The following is a 27,591-nucleotide window of genomic DNA, read 5'->3' on the forward strand; positions in this document are numbered from 1 at the left end:
AAGATATAATTTGTTCCTTTCTATGCATTTTCAATTACGGCAACGATATGCGAAGTTGATGGGCTGTACATGTATTGCCTATCCTGTACATACAGCGTAGCCCGCCGGCCGTACACCAAACTTCGTTTGAGTAGACAGAGCAGAAGCAGTCCCGTCATTTATTTTCAACGACATTTTCATAATACTGCATAATGGAAGAAACGACTAGTTCAATGATTACGATGGTGAAATATTGAATTTTTATTTACATATGTTTTTCTCTCTCAATTCATTCAGCAAACTTGATCTCCGTACCGTCGGTCACAACGTGCAATGCCTTGCATGAAGCTTACAATCGACTGCCTCCATCCATCGTTACTTTAGCTGTTCAAGACGTTTGTTTGCACGGCTCATTATAGTCGGAAAATCTGTAAACACCTACATATTTATATCTTTCCAGTATTTCGCCGAACTTTTGCGCGTCTTTGGCTGAGTCTCCAGTTTCGATTGACCAGACCTTTTCGAAGAGCATAGGTTTCTATGGACGCCACAGTAAAACAAAACTTGCGTCACAGTCCCTCTATCTATAGAGGGACTGTGCTTGGGTAGATTGACGGTGGTGTCATTACGTTTCGTCTTGTGTGTCAAGAAAGCCTGACTTCTGGTCCGGACAAGAAGTCATTTTTCACTCCTTTTACTGTTCATTGTACACGTTTTGTGAGGCGGGCTGGGCATGCGAACCATGCGATTCAGTATCTATTAGATTCATTTCCGGGTCACATCTTACAAGCTTTGATAAAGACCCCCTAGCGTAATGGTCAGCCACCTTAAGAATCCGTGAGTGAATTTGACGGGTCTCTTTTTGAGTGACCGGATTATGATAGAAAAAATATCAAGTCTGCTGAGGTGCCTAGCGGAATGTAGGCAAGTAGTCAAAGGATTCGGTGAGTTGGTTCAGCAATCGCTGACCACTTGAAGGATTCGGTCAGTGGGTTCAGAAATCGCTAACTAGTTAAAGGATTCAGCGAGTGGGTTCAGAAATCGCTAACCACTTGAATGTCAGTGAGTGGGTTCAGAAATCGCTAACCAGTTGAAGGATTCAGTGAGTGGGTTCAGAAAACGCTGACCACATGAAGAATTCAGTGAGTGGGTCAGAAAACGCTGACCACATGAAGAATTCAGTGAGTGGGTTCAGAAATCACTGACCACATGAAGAATTCAGCGAGTGGGTTCAGAAATCGCTAACCACTTGAATGTAAGTGAGTGGGTTCAGAAAACGCTGACCACATGAAGAATTCAGTGAGTGGGTTCAGAAATCGCTGACCACATGAAGAATTCAGCGAGTGGGTTCAGAAATCGCTAACCACTTGAATGTAAGTGAGTGGGTTCAGAAATCGCTGACCACGTGAAGGATGCAGTAAGTGGGTTCAGAAATCGCTAACCACTTGAATAATTCAGTGAGTGGGTTCAGAAATCGGCAAGCCGAATGTGGATGACTAGTGGAAAAATTCGGTCAGTGGTGTAAGAAAACGGATGTTAATTTTGGCATGCATTACGCGCCATATGTAGGGTTTCGCGAAGCGACGAGCCAAGCTGACCAGAGCGCGCGTCGCGCGTCGTCGTGTCGTATACATTCTCCAAGTACTTCTCGAGGTTTTTCACAGCCTACGACATCTCGCGAGGTACGAGAGTTTGTATCCGCCATATTAGAATATTTGTTATGGTGATCCCAAACAAGATCTGTTGCTTGACAGTACCGTGGTGGAGTTACTTGCCGACCAAAGTGGCAGCATTTTTGTATACGCTGGTATAAAGTCCTAGATTTTTAATAGAGCTAGGTGGAGGATCAGCGGAGCGAAACTATAACAAGGTTAGAATCGATTTACCCTACGTTTGCGTTTAGTTCGTGTTGACCCTATATCGAAAGTTCATTCCCGTAGGCATTGAACCTAAATGATCGCGGGAGTTGGACTTGCTGGTATGCGAAGACTCCTGTCTCATACAATTTATTGGTGCCTTCAGAACTATGAGATCACACGATAGGAAAACATGGGAGATAGGTTACCGGGCCTTCAGTGACCAGCGAGTGGAGGTATTGTGGTGGTAATCTCGTCTATACAAGATGGACATGAAACCAAGTTTAGTTATAAATAATGACTGCAAAACTTCGAGCTACTGTACTGCAGCTCGTCTGGTACATCCATTAAGGTTCTTTTAGATCGGGTTTACCCCGAAAAAAAAAACAAAACAAAACTAACTGATGCAGCTTGCCAAGATCGACATGATTGAGGGTGAGATTGTGAGGAACAAAACATTTTCTTTTGTGGCCCACCACAGGCTTGCAGAGATACCCCGACAGACATTTCTAATGTTGATACTGTGATACTCAAAGTACATCAAGTGGTATGTCATCAACAAAAGCAGCTCACATCAACAAAATCTTCATATCTTCAATACTTAATCGGGTTTGATGTATGTGTAATATTACAGTTACTTCAACTATTTTCTCAGAATGATTGTAATATAGCTACCGACTGTATTGCTGTTCATAGGAACCCAGGAAGTAGTGTTATAATTCAGTCACTTTTCAACTGTGATAATCCTAGATGTATTCCAAAGTCTGTTTTCCAATTTTTGATTCTATTCAAGGGCATATTTTATAAAGAGGCAGATATGCAATATCTCATATGTGAAGTACTGATGTAATTCTGTCTTTTCAATGTTGTTTTCCATTAAATTGTCAAATTTACTTAAAGTTGAACAATTTGCTTCCTTTGTAATCTCATCATGAATATATCATTGAGTCCCATCATCCAGAATAATTTTGTTTGGGAAGATACATTTTCAGTGAACTACTGCTTCCATTTGTGATTTGTCCGAATGTGGAACTGCAGTGAACGTGATGGTTCACTTTATTGGCAAATATACTGCATAATTGATTGTAGCAGTTTTTTCTTGTATTTAGAAAATGGATACATGTATGTACCCAAACATTTTGATTCCAATATTCAGACAATTTGACAGTACTGCTAGACTGTCTACAACTCCTTTTACCGTTGTGGTCTTTTACCTTCATTATGTAACCATGAGAAGTCAGTGTGGTTTGCATATTTTGCCAGACACAAACTTATGCCTTTGGAACTTTCCATCAAGCTTTCTGTTCTTGGTTTGGGTAAGGTCATAATTCCATGGCATTTGCCACACTGGCAATGTTGATAATTTGGACAAAGGAGACACAACGAACTGTTGACAGCCAACCTCTTTTCATCCAATATAGATCATTGTGTGTCTTGCAGTTATTCACTTCAGTTTGGAGAAGTTCGCCAGTACAAAAATTTATATTCCTCAAGGATCAAATGTAATACAAAATTTTTATACCTGCAAAATGTGAACTTACATCCTCATTCCTGGCACTTTCATCGGCGTAAAACTTGGTTTCATTAACACCTGGATACCTGCAGCTGTATTCAATGCTCTTATATAAATTGTTATTCATTTTCAATCAAAGCCAGTTTCTTTTATCCAAATGTTTAGTTTTGATCTACCAAGATGTAAGTCATGCTGATATTTTGAAAATGGCATGTCGCAAAGTCAATCGTATAATAATTTATTTATTCTATATTTACTCTAAAGATCCTTGAAAGGTCGACCAAGAGAGTGCAGAGTGAATACTTCAGCCATGAGTTTGCCACAGTTTACAACGTCTACCAAAGACAACTCTTTGTCAATGAAAGTCAGGTATGTTTATTCTAATATTTCATTTACATAAAGCTTTTTTGTCAATAACCATCTTCCTTCATTTATGTAACATTGATTTATCATCATTTAGCTACCGTAGAGAAAATTCAGGCAGATCTTAAATCTTACATTACATTTCAGAAAAACTGTTACGTTAATCACAAAATTACACATTTTAGTGGCAGTTTTAACCAGGTGCTTCCACATATATTTCAATAGAAAGTCGTACATGCTCTGTGCGTACAGTTTTGTTCCAAGAAGAACCACTGTTAAAAGGTCTGAACAGATTTGTAAATTTTGTATGGGCACTCATCCATACAAGCATAAAATTGGCGTCATCCTCATCCTTACGCACATGTGAAAATGAGGATGAGGATGATGCTACAGCATCAGCTTCACCGATTCTGATTATTCACAACTGCGTCTGATAGAATGATAAGTGTAAAAGCGACTGTAAAAATGTGCTCCAAGTTTCTTATCACTTTAAATATTAATCACAACACCATGGCATTTGTATTTCATAATATTTAGTAACCTGTCATCTTAAAATCCGTTTCTCACAATGTAGTTACGACACAACATTCTTAGCCCTAAAGTTCAAATGCTGTATGTTAACATGTCCACTTTTCAGGCCTCAAGTCATAGTTATACAAGTTCGTTGTTTTTTGTGTTCCGAATAATTAGGGGTTTCACATCGCCTCTCATGTGGCAATTTTTACTCATTTCAGACCTTGTTAAGCCTTTTTTGAACCAATTTTCGGAGAATCTTAACACAAAAGTTAACAGAACTCCAACAAATACATTACTGAAAATTATGAACACTACCAAAAACTAGTCTCTATGAAATGTTCTTCTGATAAAATATTACCTTTGAACTAGTTTTATGATTCAAAAGAAGGTTGTAAAAGAACAGAGTTGTTTTTTTTAAAATTATGGGCGAATTTTATCATTTACCCGTCATTTGGTAGCATCACTTTGGCATTCTTTGGATATGACGCTGAAGCTGACACTGAGTAGCGTCATTTTCAGTATCAGCTAGAAAGGTCACTTGAGGCTAAAGATGAGGATGAGGATGACGCCAATTTTACACTCGTCTCATTCATTGTCTATTATTGAACATAGGAAAGGACAAAGGTCATGCCAAAAACATTATGTGAATATCAATCCTCATTTATCCTAATCCAACAGTATAGATGATATATATGTGTTGAATGACTCTTACAAGGGTATGAAGACAACAGACACCAAATATACATCCACTTTTCAGGCCTCAAGTCATACTTATACAAGTTCATTGTTTTATATGTTGTTTCATATCGCCTTTCATGTAGCAATTTTTAGCTACTATAGACTGTACTCTATAGAAGCTATTGGGATGGGTATCCGTCCGGTGTCAGTCTGTATGTATGTATGTATGTATGTATGTCCGTTTGTGAGGTGTCCGTCCACTCAAATATCTTTAGAACTGCAGTACTTACTGATTTGATATTTGTTGTGTAGATGAAAAATATGATTATGAGAAACTTTTTTTTTTAATTTTTTGATATTCTTGAAAATATGCAAATGAGCGCCAAAAAAGGTGTTTTTGGTAAAAGATCTTCTTCTTCTTAACCGTTGGTCAGACAGCTTTGTTATTTTAGTATACAGGTCCCTAGGGATAACCCAACTTAGATTTGTGCAAATTGTGGTGAAATATGCAAATCTATATTTTTAAGGAATTTTTTTGTCATTTTTGGTCAAAACTTTATTTCATCAAAACCACTTGTCTGACACCTTTGATATTTGGTATACAGGTTCCCACAGATGTACTAAATATGATATATTGAACATATGATGAAATCTGCAATTTTGTATTTTTGGTGCAATTTTTGCCATTTTTGGTCAAAAAATGTCTTTCTCAAAAACTACTTGCCTGATGCCTTTGATATTTGGTATACAGGTGCCTAGGGGTTGTCTTAGTGTGATATATTGAAATTTGATGAAATCTTTAATTTTTGTATTGTTGGGTCAATTTTTGCCATTTTTGTTAACATATTTGTTTCTCAAAAGTTACTCATCTGATAGCTTTGATATTTGGTATACAGGTTCCTAGGCTTTATCTTAATGTAATATATTGAAATTATGATGAAATCATCAATTTTGTATTTTTGCAGCTAATTTTGCCATTTTTGGTCAGGCCATCCTGAAATGAGCTATCAAAGATATCCACCTTCTTCATCAATACATGTGTCACAAAAAGTTATTGTCTACATAACACAGCAGAGCTCTGTTGACTGTTGGGTCGCTTGTTTTTTCAAAACCGCTGGTCTGACAGCTTGGTAATATTTGGATTACAGGTACCTAGGATGACCTTAGTGAGATAATTTTATACAGTCAGGAAATACTTAATTTTGTATCCATGTCTATAGTACCTTTAGGGACTTTGGCCCTATTTTTACTCAATGCAGACCTTGTTATGCCTTTTTTGAACCAATTTTAGGAAAATCTTAACACAAGAGTTAACAGGACACCAACAGATACATCAATGGATCATGGACTGAAAATTATGAACACTACAAAAAAACTAGTCTTTATGAGATATTCTTCTGATAAAATATTACCTTTGAACTAGTTTTATGATTCAAAAAAAGGTTGTAAAAGAACAGAGTTGTTTTTTTTAAATTATGGGCGAATTTTATCATTTACCCGTCATTTGGTAGCATCACTTTGGCATTCTTTGGATATGACGCTGAAGCTGACGCTGAGTAGCGTCATTTTCAGTATCAACTAGAAAGGTCACTTGACGCTAAAGATGAGGATGACGCCAACTTTACACTCGTCTCATTCATTGTCTATTATTGAAAGGACAAAGGTCATGCCAAAAACAATAATGTGAATATCAATCTTCATTTATCCTAATCCAACAGTATACAGTAGATGATATATACTGGTATGTGCTTTAATCATCATGTTGAATTACTCTTACAGGGGTATTAAGACAACAGACACCAAACAGCTAGAAGCTGACAGTCGTCAGATGGAAGAAAGACTTCGAGAATTGAAACTTGCAATGAGTATACAAAAAGAAGAGAGAGAGTAAGTGGCCTATGATAAAAAATGACCTAGTTAATCTAAAAAATGAACTGGTCTGCAACATAAGTATTATAATGTTTGTTGACCTTATAGAGAGATTTGCTCAGGAAATATATTTGTGAATCCTCAGATAAAAAGATCTAATCTTGTAACCATACTCCATTTATAATAATTTTCTGTTAAGGCGACAAGGAGGCAACTACTGGAGTGCTGGCCAACCAGGGGCTTTGACCACACATGCTGAAGATGTTTTGAAAAAGAATGTCAAATCAAAATCAAACAAGTCAAGCGACAAGGTCAGTATCAGAACAGTATCACAGTAAATTTTACTTGTCAACATTGGATGCATACAGATGTAAAAAAGTCATGGAAAATAACTGGCTCCAGGCAGGTAACTTTGATACGTTGCCTGTCCAAGACAAAGGGTACATACCTTTGCAATGACTGTAAACGTGTTCATTTCATGACCTATGCCATAAAATTTCATGAATTTTGTGAGTTTGTAGAATTAGTGAAAACAGATCATTGCAAAATTATTGCACCAGCATGTAATGTGTACTACAAATCAACATTATTATTGTAGTAGAAAACTGGAAATGCAATCACGGTATTTTGTTTCAAATTTATATCAAGCAAAATTAAGGTTTGAAAAGAACCCAAAAATTATCAATTTCACATAGAACGCTAGAGTTTGCGGGTTTATAGAACACAAATACCAATATCTCTCAATACCACGTTGACTGCAAGCAATCCTATACTCCTGATGTTCCCAGTGTGTGGTTTGCCCAAACTAACATTACGCGTGTTGGCTATTATTAACTTACAAACTGATCTGGTATAACATGGTATTGATTGGCACTTATATTCAGCAATATCACAAAGTACTGGTGCCAGTTGGCTGAATCTGCTTAATGAAAAGAATCCTAAGTAAGAAATTTTACATGTGTTCATCATGCAAGGGCCAAGACTATGAAGTTTTTTCTGTATCATAATAACCTACAATGATTGTAGGATCTGCAACTGAATTCCTCGTCAGGTTATTTCAATAAAGCCACATGATATCATGATATATGATATTGATGATATCCCTATGTAATATTTACTGAAGTGTTACCTTAGATTCTTGAAACAAAAGGGACCTCTTCCAAATCAAGAAATTGAACTTAGCATTAATCAAAGTTTACGAAACAGCCTGTCTTTATTGCCAGTTTGTGGCACTGAAATACTGGCCAAGAGCTTTGACTTGTAGAAGTATTTCAGTCGTTGCTGAAACTCTCTCATATTACTTGTGTTTTCATATTTAAGTTCAATATACAGGGAATACACAATTTACAAGATGCCCCATTGCAGGGAATACCAAATCCAATTTACCCTCCCCCCCCCCCCCCCCCAGCAGGTAGACTGATGCTTATTTCCTAGTTTGTACAAACATGGTGTAAGCACAAACCCAAAATGAGACAATGTTAAAAACTCTATTTTCCCCCATCTGCATTTCAGGTTTGGTCATTATGATGACTGTTCATGCTGATAATTGTCCATTTATTAAAGTATAACAAACAATTTATAGAAAAACTTACTCCAGAGCAGTCTTCACAGTTTTGATAATCTTTGCTGATGTTTGTGTTCATATCAAATAAGAAACTATAGTATTGATGATTGTGAAGAAATCATGAGTGTTTGAATATAACTGTGTAAAATGTATGAATTCATCAAGTATTGGCGTTGCTAGTGTGGCAAATAGGATAAGTAACAATGTATGAAGTCATCAAGTATTGGCGTAGCTAGTGTGGCAAATAGGATAGGTAACAGCGGATGAATTCTATAGATTTCATTGTTATTTCCAATTCCAGCTGAGTGAAACCAATAGAATGAGTCGGACTAGATAAACATGGCAAAGGAATTACATTAATGTGGCTATATGTAAACTTGGAAAATAATTTCTTTAAATTGTTTGAGACAAGATGAAAATAGTGAATTGCAAACACTGATATTCCATCAGTAAATTAGTTGATATGTCTCTTTCATCATACATTGTCATAGTTATGTGTAACTTTTGTTGTGAAATTTTTTCTGTTGTAGAAACCAAAAAAGATAAAGGTTCTTAAGGATGAACCCTTAGGTAAGTTTACTACATACTTCATAAGTAGTGAAGCATGTATTAGGAAGAATGTAATGCTTCTATACATTGTACAGTTGTCTCACAGGAGGTGATCATACATTGCCGTAGTGAAATGGATAATCTTGTTGATGAATCACTCTGAAGATCATTCTACTATTAAATCTGCAAGATACCAGTAGAGTTATTGATGACAAATCTGAAATTTATGAGTATGAAATGGAACCATCAAAACAACAATTAAAATACACTAATGTTGTATATGTCAGGGACACTTCAATCTTCCTCCTACAGTCTATTGTGTCATTAGCATATCAATTGCCATCAGAGGGATTGATGGTTAATTCAATTCTTATTGGCTGATTGCTTACAGATAAACCAGAAAGATCATCTTCAAAACCAGTAGTTACTACAAGCAGAAGTAGTAAGTCTGTCAAAGGTCCAGTGTGTGGACAGTGTGAGCTCAAGGCAGCTGCTTTGGTAAGTTTGTCATTGAAATAAGCAATATTCCCCACTGCAGGGAGGAATGCAAGATTTGAGTATATAACAGTGCTACATGGATTAAATCATTCCAAACTGATTTTATACCTGCATACAGAGGGATTATTGCTATAATGTTATTCCAATGTGTGTGTACCATTTAAAGCACCGTATTCATGCGGTTGAACTTTGATAGACACCCCTCCACGACACTGTGTGGTCCCTTTAACCACGAGGTTTTATTAGTCCCCACGGACACCGTCCGGGGGACTTATAGGTTTGGTCATGTCCGTGCGTCCGCCCGTGCGTGCGTGCATGCGTCCATCCGTCCGTCCACGCAGATATCTCAGAGACGCCTGGAGCGATTTCGTTCAAACTTGGTACAAGGATAGTACCCTACCTCATACAGATGCACGTTGATTTGTTTCACAATGCGATCAAATTTGGCCGTGTTAGAGGACTTTTTATTTTTCACCTCCATAGACTCCCATGTATAAGGCAGTCCATAGACTCCCATGTATAAGGCAGTCCATAGACTCCCATGTATAAGGCCAAGAAAAATAAAATTTAGTTTCTCATCGTATTCATATTGCAAAAAGGATGCAGTGACACAGTTTTTAGTCCCCACAAATAAAGTCCAGGAGGCTTATAGATTGGGTCATGTCCGTCAGTGAGTCCATCCGTGAGTCCATCTGTTCACGCAGATATCTCAGACACTTTGACAAAATGTCACGTAACCTTGGTGACCTTTGACCTCGAATATACATATTTGTCCTTAACTCAGTAACCACAAGTGCTAAATCTCCCATATATGGTGCGATGGGACATCCTATGACGCCACATATTGTACCTCATTAATTATGTGCATATCTAATTTTGAGCGAGCCAATAGAGCTAGAGGTCCGATTTTTGGTATATATGGATAACTTAGCAATACATTTTTTTTGACAAAATGTCACGTGACCTTGTTGACCTTTGACCTCAAATATACATCTTTGTCCATAACTCAGTAACCACAAGTGCTACACCCTTCATATTTGGTATGATGCGACACCTTATGACGCCACATATTGTTCCTCATTAATTATGTGCATATCTAATTTTGAGCGAGCCAATAGAGCTAGAGGTCTGATTTTTGGTATATAGGGATAACTTAGCAATACAATTTTTTTGACAAAATGTCACATGACCTTGGTGACCTTTGACCTCAAATATACATATTTGTCCATAACTTAGTAACCACAAGTGCTATGCCCTTCATATATGGTATGATGGGACACCTTATGACGCCATTTATTGTACCTCATTAATTATGTGCATATCTAATTTTGAGCGAGCCAATAGAGCTAGATGTATGATTTTTGGTATATAGGGATAGACTATAGGATAGAAATTATTTGACAAAATGTCATATGACCTCGGTAACCTTTTACCTAAAATACACGATTATGTCAATAAATAAGTAACCAACTGTGCTATGTCCTTTATATTTAGTAGGATGGGAGACCTTATGACAACACATGCTTTACCTCATTAATTATGCACATATATAATTGTGGGCAAGCCAATAGAGCCAGAGGTCTGAATTTTGGCATATATGGATTAATTAGCAATACAATTTTTTTTTCAAAATGTCACGTGACCTTGATGACCTTTGACCTTGATTATGCACATATATGCATAACTCAGTAACCACAAGTTCTTTACGCTTCAATTTTGATTGGATAATAAACCTTAAAGGGGAAGTTCACCAAGGATGATTTTTACATATGTGGTAGCTCTGTGGTCATTTACCCAGGAAAAACTATTTTCACCATTTATAACTCGCAGGATTTTTTACAAAAAACGATAAAATAGTACAGGAAGTTGCCCATGTAATTTGAATCATGGGAAAAAAGCTCCAAACTTGGAGCTTGCATAATGTGATATGGAAGGGACCATCTTCGGACGGGTATGGCCCCCCACATTGTCCACTCACAGTAACACAGTAGTAAACAGCTACACAAAATCTTACAGTGGAAAGTTTATTATAAGTGATTCATTGTTTATGCAAGGATGAACTGTATAAACAAAAATTATTTAAATACACACAGCCTGGTTTAAGCATGGGTGAGTGGACAATGCAATACCCATGGGAAAATGGTCCCTTCCATATCACATTATGCAAGCTCCACGCCGCCCTGGAAGATATCCTATAATGCATTGCTGTAAGCCCAACGCCTAAACCGGAAATAGGCTCATTTGGCGTCAAGACACCAAGGCGAGCGGATTGGCTTCGCTCATTCAATCTTGCCGCATATGGCAAGCAATTGCAATAATGACGAATGCCTTATTTCCAAAAATCAGTAAATGACATGCTTTATCCATCCCTACTTCAGTGAGACACGTTCCCTAGTCAGTAAATGACAATGGGGCCGGGGTACCCCAGGCCTCCCACAAGTATCAGATTGTTCACAGTCCCGTGGATTGTTGTAGCGAAGCCAGCAGTTTTTCTCACAGAAACAAGTTGCATAATGTACTCAGTAAAACGTTGTCAGGTACATGTAACATGAAAACTGACTGAGGTCGAAGTGACTAAGGCACCGGGATTGATTTGACCACAAACAACGACAAGAGGGTGTGAATTACTTGGGTCGAAACGGACAGGGGTCGAGGTGACCTGCTGCCCCGGCCTGCTGCCCCGGCCCCAGCTGCAGGCCTAGCGGCCTGGCTATGTTTACATAAGGCGTCCACATTTTAGAAAATCGCTAAAAGTAGGCAGAAAGAAAGCCCCATTACGTGAAAACGCTAGGGGTCGATAGGGGTCGGATGACAGTTTGACACATTTCGTACCATTAAGAGTCGAATGATACTACATTGACCGGGTTGACCATATGACTTTCATCAAAAAACGTCCGGGGAAAAGTGAATACATTGGATGTTTGACCAAACTTTACAAAGCATCAATTTTTCGATCAAAAAATTCATGCGTAGAACTAATGAAAATTCGTAAAAAAATACCACTGCCTTGTACATCAGGCAATAAAATGTTGTAGGCGTGAAAATGAGTTTACTAGAAAATACATAGTGTCTCTTAAAATTAGTTTGAAAATCTAGCGTCTTTACCTCGGTATCGCTAGATGGCCGTCATTTTTGAAGCGAAGATGAAGTGGTGGATTCTGGGATATCTTCCAGGGCGGCGTGTGCAAGCTCCAAGCTTGGCGCTTTTTCCCATGATTCAAATTACATGGGCAACTTCCTGTACTATGTCTATCGATTTTTGTAAAAAATCTTGCAAGTTATAAATGGCGAAAATAGCTTTTCCGGGGTAAGTGACCACAAAGCTGGCACATATGTAACCAGATATGAACTGTAAATGCTCACGTGTTTCATTATATATTGAAGTTATGTGTAAATTTGAACCTTTGCCACATGTTTGCAACTTCATTGAAATTATTATGATCAACCACAGTCCCTCTATCCACCCGTCTGGAAAAGCATGGCTGGTTTCTTTGTGACACTCCGTGATATGAACCAACACACGATTCACACCTTAAACAAAGGACACTGACAATGTTCAACTGGCCGCTATATCGATGTCGCTACCCACGATCCTATGACAGCCGGAATGTGATCGTTCAAAAACATGACGTTTGTGGGTTGTTATTTTCAGAATATCACAAAACATTACAACTTGTTCACTTTAGAAACACTAAACAATTTATCTTTTCATTAAATGGGTAACGTTGCCCCTCTAGATAAAGCTTGAAAGGGACCACACATTATGGTTGCATTATGATCACGATCGAAAAACAAAATGGCCATGCACTGTTCGCAAGTGTCATGGACTATTGCCCGAAATCAAGAAGACAGGCAAAATCAGCTGAATATTAACATCGACAGCTGAGTAGTTCATTACCAAACTTGTTATTGTGTTGACATGATAGCATTTTGTAAAAGGTATTTACTGTGCCTGAGCGCGAGCGTACGTATCGAGAGTTCGCCATATCACAGTCCCTCTAGTGGATACAGGGACTGTGGCCATATTGACGCCACATGGGAAAATATATATGCGAAAAAAATCTACGTGCATTTCTGCAGTTGTCGTTCCTATTCTGCTCAGTTAACAGACATGATTTCAGAGAATATTACACAGAAAACATATTTAGATCATATTTGGAGGCACTGACTACTAGCATTGCAAGAGAAATGGACGACAAATTTTCCGGTGTGTTTCCAGCCGTGCCTGAGCGAGCGTACGTATCGAGAGTTCGCCATGTTGACGCCGCATGGGAAAATGTGCGACCACACAACTAAAATCTACATGCATTTCTGCAGTTGTCTTTCCTATTCTGCTCAGTTAACAGACATGATTTCACAGAATATTACACAGAAAACATATTTAGATCATATTTGGAGACACTGACTACTAGCATTGCAAGAGAAATGGACGACAAATTTTCCGGTGTGATTCCAGCCGTTGCTTGTGCTACGTACGTCAACACACTCGCAGCGGTCAACCCCAGAAATTATCGCACACTATCATCATTTACGATGGGATAAGGATCACGAAAAACACACACCGGTTTCAGGATATGATAATTTCTGTCTTCGTGTCGTAGATAGACGCAGAGAACACTTAATAGAGCCAAAAACAGCGAAAATTCGAGAAAAGCGTAAACACAATAGGGGGACTGTGGCATGCAGGACAAACCCAAGCTACGCATTATCACGTGACTGGCCCTCGTATCGCGGTTCGGCTGTGCGGTCTTGTGATTGACACCTTTTACAATAGGCGTTTCCAGACCGGTGGATAGAGGGACTGTGGATCAACATAATGAACAATAATCACCGCCGATTAATTCTAAAAGGTCATGAAGTATACAAATATGTAATGAGCGGAAATAAAAATATTAAAGTAATTTTACTGCTCTTATTGTATCACCATTTTATATAGCAAGTGTAATTACCGTTGGCCAAGTCTTCAAGCCATATATGCCGAGCTGTGAAAGCTCATTAGATATGCAAATTGTAAATAAGCTGACATGAAATGTGAAATGACTTTCGATATTGTTTTGATCTAGTACCTGGTATAATCATCAATGTACATAGCATGTTTTGCCAACTTTGAACAAGTAAATCCCGGTATATATCCCTAATAAGCAAAGTTAATTAAATATGTAAATTAGGAAGTGGCTTTAGTGAAAATGCTTAGTGATTGTCAGTAATGTTGTATCATGGTATCTGCAATATGTGTAGCAAATTTTGTCAACTTTGGTCAAGTCAATTCAGACATATATCTCTAATTAGGAAAGTTCATTAAATATGCAAATTAGGAATTCGCTGAAGAGAAAATGGTGGATGACTTTCAATAATACTGAATTATAGAGTCTTTAATTTACATAGTAAGTTTCATCAATTTTGATCAAGTCCATTAAGATAAATATACCTAATTATGAAAATTCATTTAATATTAAAATTAGGTTTTGGCTGAAGTAAAAATGTCTTTTGACTTTCAATAATGCTTATTCACAGTATCTTTGATGTATATAGTAAGTTTCAACAACTACAATCAAGTTAATTCAGATATATATCCCTAATTGGGAAAGTTCATTAAATATGCAAATTCGGAATTGGCTGAAGTAAAAATGTTTAATGACTTTCAAAAATGTTGTATCATAGTGGCTTCAATACATGTAGCAAGTTTCATCAACTTTGGTCCAGTCATTTCAAATATATATTCCTAATTAACAAAGTTCATGAAATATGCAAATTGGGAATTGGCTGAAATTAAAACGCTTAATGACTTTCAATAATGTTAAATCATAGTATCTTTAATATGCATACCAAGTTTGGTTAATTTTGATCAAGTCAAATCAGACATATATCCCTAGTTAGGAAAGTTCATTAAATATGCAAATTAGCATTTATCTTTCATGTCACCCTTAATGGTTCCCACTGCTGATATATCTTGGTGTGATCAACATTTGTAGCAAATCTCATCAAATTTTGTGTAGTCGTTTTTAATATATATCCATTTTTCTAAAATCATTAATTATGCAAATGAGCAAAAAGTATGCAAGCCAGACCCACCAAAAACTAATCAGTTCTTGCCATTTGCTAACTGAATATATGTACCAGATTTGATTCTGATCTGATAAGCCGTTTTTGAGATAATGGACCAACAGACAGACAGACAGACAGACAGACAGACAGACAGACATCGCTGCGACATATGCCCACGTGTGTAAACACGTGAGCAAAAAATCATCCTTGGTGAACTTCCCCTTTAAGATGTCACATCTTGTACCTCATTTATTATGCGCATATGTATTTCTTGCCTGGCCAATATAGCTAGAGGTCTGATTTTTTTTCCCGATTAAGAACCATAACTTAGACATGCCTCTTGTTTCAAATTGCGAACAATGACATAGACCCATGTGTCCATAGATCTGAACATATACACTCCAGTGATACTTCTTAATGACCACATTTCCCTGCCCCAATAAGACTAATACTCCTATTACAGGGGGGACTATGTCATTGTCAATGACTTGTTTCATATTATATTGTGTTATTGGAGAATAGGGTTGATAAATTTACTGAATCAAAATTACTAAATATTCCCAATAGGATAATATGAGAAACACAACTGCATTTTAGTCCCCACAGACACCGTCTTGGGGGAACTTATATGTTTGGTCATGTCCGTACGTGCTTGTGTTCATCTGTCCGTTCACGCAGATATCTCAGAGATTCCTGGAATGATTTTATTTAAACTTGGCTCACGTGTTTACACACGTGGGCATATGTCGCAGCGATGTCTGTCTGTCTGTCTGTCTGTCTGTCCGTCTGTCTGTCTGTCTGTCTGTCTGTCTGTCTGTCTGTTGGTCCATTATCTCAAAAACGGCTTATCAGATCAGAATCAAATCTGGTACATATATTCAGTTAGCAAATGGCAAGAACTGATTAGTTTTTGGTGGGTCTGGCTTGCATACTTTTTGCTCATTTGCATAATTAATGATTTTAGAAAAAATGGATATATATTAAAAACGACTACACAAAATTTGATGAGATTTGCTACAAATGTTGATCACACCAAGATATATCAGCAGTGGGAACCATTAAGGGTGACATGAAAGATAAATGCTAATTTGCATATTTAATGAACTTTCCTAACTAGGGATATATGTCTGATTTGACTTGATCAAAATTAACCAAACTTGGTATGCATATTAAAGATACTATGATTTAACATTATTGGAAGTCATTAAGCGTTTTAATTTCAGCCAATTCCCAATTTGCATATTTCATGAACTTTGTTAATTAGGAATATATATTTGAAATGACTGGACCAAAGTTGATGAAACTTGCTACATGTATTGAAGCCACTATGATACAACATTTTTGAAAGTCATTAAACATTTTACTTCAGCCAATTCCGAATTTGCATATTTAATGAACTTTCCCAATTAGGGATATATATCTGAATTAACTTGATTGTAGTTGTTGAAACTTACTATATACATCAAAGATACTGTGATATAACATTATTGAAAGTCAAAAGACATTTTTACTTCAGCCAAAACCTAATTTTAATATTAAATGAATTTTCATAATTAGGTATATTTATCTTAATGGACTTGATCAAAATTGATCAAACTTACTATGTATATTAAAGACGCTATAATTCAATATTATTGAAAGTCATCAAGCATTTTCTCTTCAGCGAATTCCTAATTTGCATATTTAATGAACTTTCCTAATTAGAGATATATGTCTGAATTGACTTGACCAAAGTTGACAAAATTTGCTACACATATTGCAGATACCATGATACAACATTACTGACAATCACTAAGCATTTTCACTAAAGCCACTTCCTAATATACATATTTAATTAACTTTGCTTATTAGGGATATATACCGGGATTTACTTGATCAAAGTTGGCAAAACATGCTATGTACATTGATGATTATACCAGGTACTAGATCAAAACAATATCGAAAGTCATTTCACATTTTCATGTCAGCTTATTTATAATTTGCATATCTAATGAGCTTTCACAGCTCGGCATATATGGCTTGAAGGACTTGGCCAACGGTAATTACACTTGCTATATAAAGTGGTGATACAATAAGAGCAGTAAAATTACTTTAATATTTTTATTTCAGCTAATTACATATTTGTATACTTCATGACCTTTTAGAATTAATCGGCGGTGATTTTTTTTTATTTGTTATTGTTCATTATGTTGATCATAATAATTTCAATGAAGTTGTAAACATGTGGCAAAGGTTCAAATTTACACATATATATATATAATGAAACACGTGAGCATTTACAGTTCATATCTGGTTCAAACTTGGTACAAGGATTACTTCACATTTCATACATATGCACGTCAATATGTTTTGTGATACGATCCAATATGGCCGCCGTGCGTGTTACAATTTTTTCATGTACGGAGGGAGCCATATCTCAGGCAAATCTCAACAGACTTTATTCAAAGTTGGTACAAGGACATTGACCTATGTCATACATATGCACATTGATTTGTTTCGTGATACAATCCAATATGGCTGCCGTGCGACCATTTTGTTATAATTTTTTCATGTATGGAGTCATAACTCAGAAAATCAACTGATTTTATTCGTTTGAATATTCTTCATTATGTTGATCATAATGCTTTCATTGAAGTTGCAAACATGTGACAAAGGTTCAAAGTCACACATAACTGCAATTCATAATGAAACACGTGAGCATTTTCAGTTCATATTTGGTGTTACAATTTTGTTCATGTCCTTAGCCATAACTCAGGCACGTCTCAACAGATTTATTCAAAGTTGGTACAAGGACATTGACCTATGTCATGCATATGCACATTGATTTGTTTTATGATAGGATCAAATATGGCTGTGTGGTGACTATTTTGTTACGATTTTTTCATGTCCGGAACCATAATTCAGACTTCTACCAAGAAATTTTATTCAAAGTTGGTACAAGGGCATTGACTTATGTCATACATATGCATGTTGATTTTTTAAACAGTAAGATCAAATATGACTGCATGGTGGACATTTTGTTATGATTTTTTCATGTACAGAGTCATAATTTCCACCAGTATCATTCAAAGGTGGTAAAAGGACATTGACCAGTGTCATACATACATGTATGCATGTCAATTTGTTTCACAGCATATAGCAGTATCATGTCAATTACTGAATTATTCGTAATTAGGCTGATATGTTAAGAAATACTGCATCAAATTTCATGAAACTCGGTACAGATGTTAAGCTTACATTGCTTTAACAGCGAAAAAGACGATTATCAGTGTCATGTTAATTAATTAGTCCCGCGGACGAAGTCCGGCGGGGACTTATAGATTGGGTCCCGTCCGTGTGTCCGTCCGTCCGTCCGTCCGTCCGTCCGTCCGTCCGTCCGTCATCAACAGTTTCTCAGACACTGCCAAACCGATTTTGTTCAAACTTGGCACAAAGGCATAGCACTATGACCTACAGATGCACATCGATTTATTATGCGATACGATCCAATATGGCCGCCAGGCGGCCATTTTATTACAATTTTTTCATGTACGGAGCCATAACTCAGACATGTTTCAACCGATTTATTCAAAGTTGGTACAAGGACATTGACCAATGTCATAGATATGCATGTCAATTTGTTTTGTGATATGATCCAATATGGCCGCCAGGCGGCCATTTTATTACGATTTTTTCATATACAGAGCCATAACTCAGGCATGTTTCAACCGATTTTATTCAAAGTTGGTACAAGGACAATGACCAATGTCATACATATGCACATTGATTTGTTTTGTGATACGATCCAATATGGCCGCCAGGCGGCCATTTTATTTCGATTTTTTCATGTACAGTGCCATAACTCAGGCATATCTCAACCGATTTTATTCAAACTTGGTACAAGGACATTGACCTATGTCATATATATGCATGTCGATTTGCTTGTGATACGATCCAATATGGCCACCAGGCGGCCATTTTATTACGATTTTTTATGTACAGCGCCATAACTCAGGCATGTTTCAACCGATTTATTCAAAGTTGGTACAAGGACAATGACCAATGTCATACATATGCACATTGATTTGTTTTGTGATACGATCCAATATGGCCGCCAGGCGGCCATTTTGTTTCGATTTTTTCATGTACAGTGCCATAACTCAGGCATATCTCAACCGATTTTATTCAAACTTGGTACAAGGACATTGACCTATGTCATATATATGCATGTCGATTTGTTTTGTGATATGATCCAATATGGCCGCCAGGCGGCCATTTTATTACAATTTTTTCATGTACGGAGCCATAACTCAGACATGTTTCAACCGATTTTATTCAAAGTTGGTACAAGGACATTGACCAATGTCATAGATATGCATGTCAATTTGTTTTGTGATATGATCCAATATGGCCGCCAGGCGGCCATTTTATTACGATTTTTTCATATACAGAGCCATAACTCAGGCATGTTTCAACCGATTTTATTCAAAGTTGGTACAAGGACAATGACCAATGTCATACATATGCACATTGATTTGTTTTGTGATACGATCCAATATGGCCGCCAGGCGGCCATTTTATTTCGATTTTTTCATGTACAGTGCCATAACTCAGGCATATCTCAACCGATTTTATTCAAACTTGGTACAAGGACATTGACCTATGTCATATATATGCATGTCGATTTGTTTTGTGATACGATCCAATATGGCCACCAGGCGGCCATTTTATTACGATTTTTTATGTACAGCGCCATAACTCAGGCATGTTTCAACCGATTTTATTCAAAGTTGGTACAAGGACAATGACCAATGTCATATATATGCACATTGATTTGTTTTGTGATACGATCCAATATGGCCGCCAGGCGGCCATTTAGTTTCGATTTTTTTCATGTACAGTGCCATAACTCAGGCATATCTCAACCGATTTTATTCAAACTTGGTACAAGGACATTGACCTATGTCATATATATGCATGTCGATTTGTTTTGTGATACGATCCAATATGGCCACCAGGCGGCCATTTTATTACGATTTTTTCATGTACAGCGCCATAACTCAGACATGTTTCAACAGATTTTATTCAAAGTTGGTACAAGGACATTGACCAATGTCATATATATGCATGTCGATTTGTTTTGTGATACGATCCAATATGGCCACCAGGCGGCCATTTTGTTATGATTTTTTCGTGTACAAAGCCATAATTCAGGCATATCTCAACTGATTTTATTCAAAGTTGGTACAAGGACATTGACCTATGTTATACTTATGCACATTGAATTGTTCTGTGATACGATCCAATATGGCCGCCTTGTGGCCATTTTTTTTACGACTTTCCATGTCCTGAACAATAACTCAGACATGTATCAAGCAAATTTATTCAAAGTTGGTACAAGGACATTGACTTATAGTATACAGAAGTACATTGATTTGTTTCTCGATATGGTCTGATATGGCCACATGGTAGCAATTTTGTTATGATTTTTTTTCATGTCGAGAGCCATAACTCTAGCAAGTCTCAACTGATTTTATTCAAAGTTTGTACCTGGACATTGACTTATGTAATACATATATGTGTTGATTTTTTAAACAGTAAGATCAAATATCGCTGCGTGGCGGCAAATTTGTTACGATTTTCTCATGTACTGAGCCATAACTCAGACATACAGGTATTTCCACCAGTATCATTCAAAGTTGGTACAAGGACATTGACCCATTTTCATACATGCTCGTCAGTTGTTTCACGTCATGTAGCAGTATCATGTCAATTATTGAAGTTTCATAATTAGGTTGATATGTCAGAAATACTGCATCAAATTTCATGAAACTTTGTACAGATGTTAAGCTCACATTGCTTTAACAGTGAAAAAGACATTTATCAGTGTCATTTTAATTAATTTGTAATTGCATATGTAATGAACTTTCCTAATTAGAGTGATATATCCACAAATACAACGTCAAATTTGATGAAACTTGATACAGATGTTGATCTCATAGTGTTGTAAATACTACATTAAACTTTATGAAATATGGTACTGGTTATCTATTAGTGTTAGGATAGAATGAAAAAATGTTTTGCAACATCCTGTCAACTAATTCCCAGTTGACTCATTTAATGACCTTTAGGAAAGTGGCCTACATTGGTTTTATGTTTTTCATCACCATGGAACTCATTCTTGGCCATTGAGTGCCATCTGTATCAAAGTATTTTTATCACAGAACCTGTAATCAAAGTACCCATTAGCAAGCGGGGACTGGGTCATCAACGATGACTTGTTCTGTAATTGCATATGTAATAAACTTTCCTAATTAGAGTGATATATCCACAATTACTGCGTCAAATTTGATGAAACTTGGTACAGATGTTGTTCTCATAATGTTGTAAATACAATTCAATGACACTTAGCAGTATCATTAATATAAATTAATTGCTAGTTTGCATTTACATAATATATTTTTGTTTTTAGGGTGAGTGTCCAGAAGCACTGCATCAAACTTTATGAAATATGGTACCGGTGTTAATCTGTCAGTGCTAGGATAGGATGCAAAAGTGTTTGGCAACATCCTGTCAATTAATTACTAATTGTCTCATTTAACCCTTTGCAGTCCAGAGCGCCCTCAATGCAAATGAGCTGGGCTGCAAAGGGTTAATGACCCTTTGTAACTAGGATAGCGACCTGCATTGGTTTTGTTTTCAACACCATGGAACTCATTCTTTGCCATAGAGCCCCATCTGTATCGCAGTATTTTTATAACAGACCTAATTAATGAAGAGGACTCTATCCTCTCTGAGGACTTGTAATTAAAGTACCCATTAACATGTGGGGACTCAGGGATAGAAATACCTTTTTATTTCTTGTGGCAAAAGTTTGCCACCGGATATAAAATCAGGTGGCAATTATGAAAAATCTGGTGGCAGTTTAACACATCATGTGATCGGTATAATACAACATTTTGTCATTGCCACATAACTCATTCTAATTTATAAATTCTTGAAAATATGGTGAGTACACGTCACAAAAAGTAAACCCATACTTGCAGGCCTCGAAAAAAAATTTTCAAACTTACTAACCGTGGGAATTTCATTTTTTGCCCGAAAGGAAAAATTACTTGCCCTAAATTTCTAATAACTGTACCAGTAATTTGTAACAGAAAGCAAAAGTTTGGCCATATGAAGTGAATTTAAAGAGGGAAAAAACAGATTCAGATATGAACTACATCTGGTTAAAATGAAGGACTATTACCAAATCTGAAATGTCGCAGAAGAAATGTGAGAATACTTTAGTCTTTTCTGTAGATTTGGCCATCTAGAAAACATCTTTGAATTTTGAATTTTTCCATAACCTAATCCAAATTAAAATCTTTGCCTAAGAGTAATAAGATTGTGTGATTGCATGGCTGGCTGCTGCTCTTTATTATCAAGCTGAGATCACAAACAACTGCTCTGCTAGTGTTTATCTGCCAATGCATACGCACATGTACATCTGCAACCCTTTTACCTGTTAACATGTTTGCTGACTGAGCACAGCAGTCTTTCAAAGTTTTATTTTGATAAATGTATTCGTCAAGAGAGCAGATTCAAGTTTCGTTTTCGTTACTCTTCAGTGCAGATTTGTTTTCTGTAAGTGAGAGCCGATCCCTAACAACCAAGGTCATGGTCATGATGTAAACTTATACTTTTTCAACTGGGGGTTGATTTACGTTGAACAGTAAGCATTGCCGAGATCCATGGCTTCGAATAAGTTTACATCCATTTATCAAGCACATGATCATGCAATTACACTATCGCGTGAAGCCGGTCGACTGTCATACGACTCACACACTTGCACAAAGACAATGGCAACCACTGTCAAGAGCACACCACTTTACGGCACACATACGAAACTGTGAGTTCACTCCGTGTCGTCGGAGAGAACATGTCGCAAAACTCTATTTTACGACTTTTTGTGTTCTACAACAGCAAGAACGATTATTTTGCAATGTCGAGCGGATTTTCAAGGGTTTTCAGAAAAAAAACTTCTGAGAGTTGAAGGACTTACAATGATTGTAGGCGTGTACAGACTAATGAAATACGTTTTCAAGCTTGAATTGTCCAGAGCTTAGTTAATTCAACCGCTGGTGCACTTGCCCGTCGGACGGGAAGCATATTGATTTTACTTGCCCGAACGCAAAATTCACTAGCCACGGGCATCGGGCGATAGGAATTTTTTAGCCCTGTACTGGCTAATGAATTGCAAGTATTTATTATTATTTCATTCATGCAGGCTGCAGTTTGGCTTTGTTTTCAAAATGTAACAACATGCTTTTATCTTGTGCCATATGATTGCACATGCGGCTATCACAGAGGGCAACAACATGCCAAGTGTACAAAAGCTGCTGTCATCGATATGGAGATTAGCCAATCACAAGTTTGGATTCACGCTATGTTTTCATTCATGCCAAATTGTCGCAATTAGTTTGTTTGTTTTTTTTGCTAATGAGTTTGTCCGCGCCCTCAGACAACGCGTGTTCCTTCAGTGTTCCTTTATTCAACCCGTAGGATCGATGACAATGATGACCCAAAATTTAGTGGCAGAAAAATACCACCAGAAAAAAATTTTGGTGGCAGATTGACAGTTTTTGGTGGCAAATGCCACCATTGCCACCGATTATTTCGAACACTGGGACTGTGTCATCAACGATGACTTGTCTCACATACTTCCACTGACCTCCAACAATGGAAGGTTAACGTTAGGTATAGAGCATGCACAATGGATCCTACTCATGCAGAATTGCTCCATGATTATAAGCACAAAATGAGACAGCTTTCAAATTGAATTTGTTGAGCAAGTACACAGACACAATACTCACTGTAAACAGTAAGGCTCATGTCAGATGGGAAAATGACCAAAATGTGGTGATAAAATTTACAGTTGGAGAGATAGTCATAAAACTGCAATACTGGTCCCCAGATGGTGAAATCATTTTGCTGTTGTCACTAACTATGAGTACACCCTACAAATCAAACATCAGGTCAGCTTTAGTCACAAATTAAGGTGAAGTACTACGAATTACGTCAAAATTAAGTTGTGGTGTCATTTTCTTGAAACTTTGCACAAATATTCTTGGAAGTTGTGCAAGTGCAAAAATGAAATAAAAAATGAGGGTCACCATGCTTGTTTCCATGGAAACGGACGTTAAAATGGCGTCGTTAGAAATAAATAAAAATGATATAATTCACTTAAACTAAAGAAAGCAATTATAAAACGCTTAGCAAATGAGTTAATTTTAATAAATACCAAGACTTAAGATCTATATCTATCGAATGTATAGTTTTCATGATGTTTGTAAAGAAATTTTAACATAAGTATCGATTACAAAATGACGATATGGAAATTATATCACTACATAATTTTCGAACTTTCTTCCTGTCGCTTTGAATGGTGTCATTTTGACCAAACTTGGCGAATAAACTCCTGACATAATACCATTTAGTTTACACTTTTAATAAAAGGGTGTCACCACGCTACTTTTTACAATATCTTCAGGTGAATGGGTAATTTGCGCCATATAAATGGGAGAGAAATGTTAATTTTTCGCTCATATTGAATAAAAACCAGCTTCCTAGGGGGTCAAAATATGACAAGGTTATGACAAGGTCACATGTATTTCTAAGACACTGGGTCAAAAAATTAGGTAAAAGCGCAATTTCAACAATGACAGGTGATGTTAAATACATGCGCTACAAAATAACCCATTTGCGGCAGGCTGGAGTTAAATCTGCACAGAAACGTTGTAAAGCGTGTGCGCATCCGAATTAGTCGCCCTTTACCTTAATGATCAAACTGACAGCAGTTGTGCTGCTTTTACATATAATTGAAATTTTTGTCAATAAAATTAATGTCTTAAGAATCAGCCATACTGAAATGAGGTAACACTTATCTGTAGTATCTTTCACAATTAGGTGTAGAGACCGCCTGTTCTTAACAATCTTAATCAATGTTAAATATTTTTTTATATCTGCAAGTATTCTTTGCGAAAGTTTCAAGAATTATGTTGAGAACTTATTGTTCTTGCTTGAAATGTAATCTTCTGTCTGTGTTGTTCTTGTTTTGTAGTCATGTATGGAGTGTGGCGAAGACTATTGTGCAGGCTGTTTTGCTCAGTTTCATCTGAAAGGTGCTCTTAGAAAACACAGATCAGTTCCATTCCAAGTAAGTCATTTACAATTTAATACATCACATCACTTCTTCATTTCATGGAAACTCTCGTCAGCTATTTCTGATGAGACTGATGAGCCTATGCTGTATCTACATACATTTATTGCATTGACTTGAAAGAGAGTAATGAACCCATCAATGTCACAGTTATTGTAAATTTTGAAGTTTTTATTGTTGCTGATTTCTAGCTTCCTGTTACTTAGCAACAGAAGCTATTGGTGTTGTAGCTGTATGTATGTATGTATGTCTGTCATCTGTCCAGCCACTGGGATTTTCTTTGAAATGGTGGCACATATCAGCTGGAAATTTGGTGTGTACATGGATATTGGGTCATTGATGGAATTTCTAAGTTCATAAATCAAGCTCTTGCGGTGGAACTTTGTTTGTGCAAAAGTTTCCAATTTTGATGTAGATTGTGGTATGTTCAAACCAAGTTGATCACATGACTAAATATGCCAATCAGCAAAAATTGTACCAATTGAAAATAAATAGTAAAAAATGCCAAGCCCACAAATTACTTTCCCAACAATTGCTTTACAATATTCCTAACAGTGTTTGGATACAATCAATTTTTTTTTTCAAAACAAGTTTAGTAGAATTACTGATAAGCAAATGTGCAAAATGGTCAAAAATTACGAACTAAAAAACTATGGTCCTTAGGACTTTGAACTTTGGCATGGTGTGGGTATATTTCAGTTTATGCAACTCTAAAATTGTGCAAACCAAGTTGATAAAATGATTATTATACAAATGAGCAAAGTAAATCTTTAAAATATTGTAAAAAATGCTAAACCCAAAATGTTCAAATTTCTTTAACTTAAAAAGTCAGCTGGGATGTTCTTAGAGGCAATTAGATGCATGTTCATTCAATCAATATTGAATAAATGGCTGATACTAAAATAAGCAAATTACTGCAAAAATGGTCCAAAATTGTAAATTTTTTAGTCTTATAAACTGCTTACCCCACGAGTTTTTTACAGTGCAGAAATATTCTTTTCTGATGCAAATTTTAGATTTAGTTATATCAAATTGATCGGATGAGTAAGTAGCAAAAGAGCAAAATAAATCATTAAAGGCACAATGTAGCTCGTTTTTCATGAATTTTGTTTGATACGAGATACTACTTATATTGTTTGACATGTTGAAAGGTACTGAGTGAATGGGTTATCATGCATGTATTCGACCCCGGTTTTAGACAAATTAAATAAAACCATGGCGAAAATGAATTAATGGTCATGACCATTAATTCATTTTCGCGATGGTTTCATTTATTATGTCCAAAACTGGGGTCAATTATGCATGGTCACCCATTCACTCAGTACCTTTCAACATGCCAAACAATATCAGTAGTATCTCGTATCAAACAAACTTCATGAAAAATTTAATAGAGCAAAATAATCAAAGTTCTACGCACAGACAGTTTTCTCTCTTTGACTTCAGTATCTGCTAAAGACCTACATATCTCCAAGTTTGTTTGAACAAAGATAATAGAATAACTGGTATCATGCAAATGAGCATAACTGATGATCAAACTATCACTGTCACAATCATATAAATGCAAAGTTTACGAGAGTTAAAAAAATGTGAAAATTTATGGAATTTCTCATTAGCATTTTTAACATTGCCATTAATGATGAATTTTTTCATTCCTTTCATCTACCCAGGCAAACCGCAGTAAAAGCTATGACAGGTATGGATCATCATGTTTACATCATTTTTAGCTCCCATTTGCCATACATATATGGCAATTGGGAGGTTATATGGTTGAAAAAAGTCTGTATGTGAGATGTCTGTCTGTCTGTATGGATGGATGTCTGTCCGTCCAACGCAAAAACTCACGAACCGCTGCACATATTAGCTTATTTTTGGTGTAGTGATGAATATGGTGTAGATGTGCCGTTGTGAAAATGAACTTTGTAGTTTCATAGATATGCAAATGAGGTAGAAAAACGGGCGAAAATGGTCAAAAGTCAATAAC

General features: G+C 36.6%; 1 protein-coding gene across 1 annotated transcript in view; it reads left to right on the forward strand.

Annotated features, from left to right (window-relative positions):
- Positions 1 to 2,052: 2,052 nt before the first annotated feature.
- LOC139118316 (uncharacterized protein DDB_G0284459-like) overlaps positions 2,053 to 27,591 on the forward strand; it is a 57,025-nt gene continuing 31,486 nt past the window's right edge. Inside the window, exons 1-8 of the mRNA XM_070681569.1 lie at positions 2,053 to 2,071; positions 3,613 to 3,717; positions 6,685 to 6,792; positions 6,974 to 7,085; positions 8,869 to 8,908; positions 9,279 to 9,385; positions 25,512 to 25,607; positions 27,278 to 27,303. Of these exons, the coding sequence (XP_070537670.1) occupies positions 3,659 to 3,717; positions 6,685 to 6,792; positions 6,974 to 7,085; positions 8,869 to 8,908; positions 9,279 to 9,385; positions 25,512 to 25,607; positions 27,278 to 27,303 (548 nt within the window). The 5' untranslated portion in view covers positions 2,053 to 2,071; positions 3,613 to 3,658. The remainder of the gene's footprint in view (positions 2,072 to 3,612; positions 3,718 to 6,684; positions 6,793 to 6,973; positions 7,086 to 8,868; positions 8,909 to 9,278; positions 9,386 to 25,511; positions 25,608 to 27,277; positions 27,304 to 27,591) is intronic.

The sequence above is a fragment of the Ptychodera flava genome, chromosome 19 (genome assembly GCF_041260155.1).
Source record: "Ptychodera flava strain L36383 chromosome 19, AS_Pfla_20210202, whole genome shotgun sequence".
Taxonomy (NCBI): Eukaryota; Metazoa; Hemichordata; class Enteropneusta; family Ptychoderidae; genus Ptychodera; species Ptychodera flava.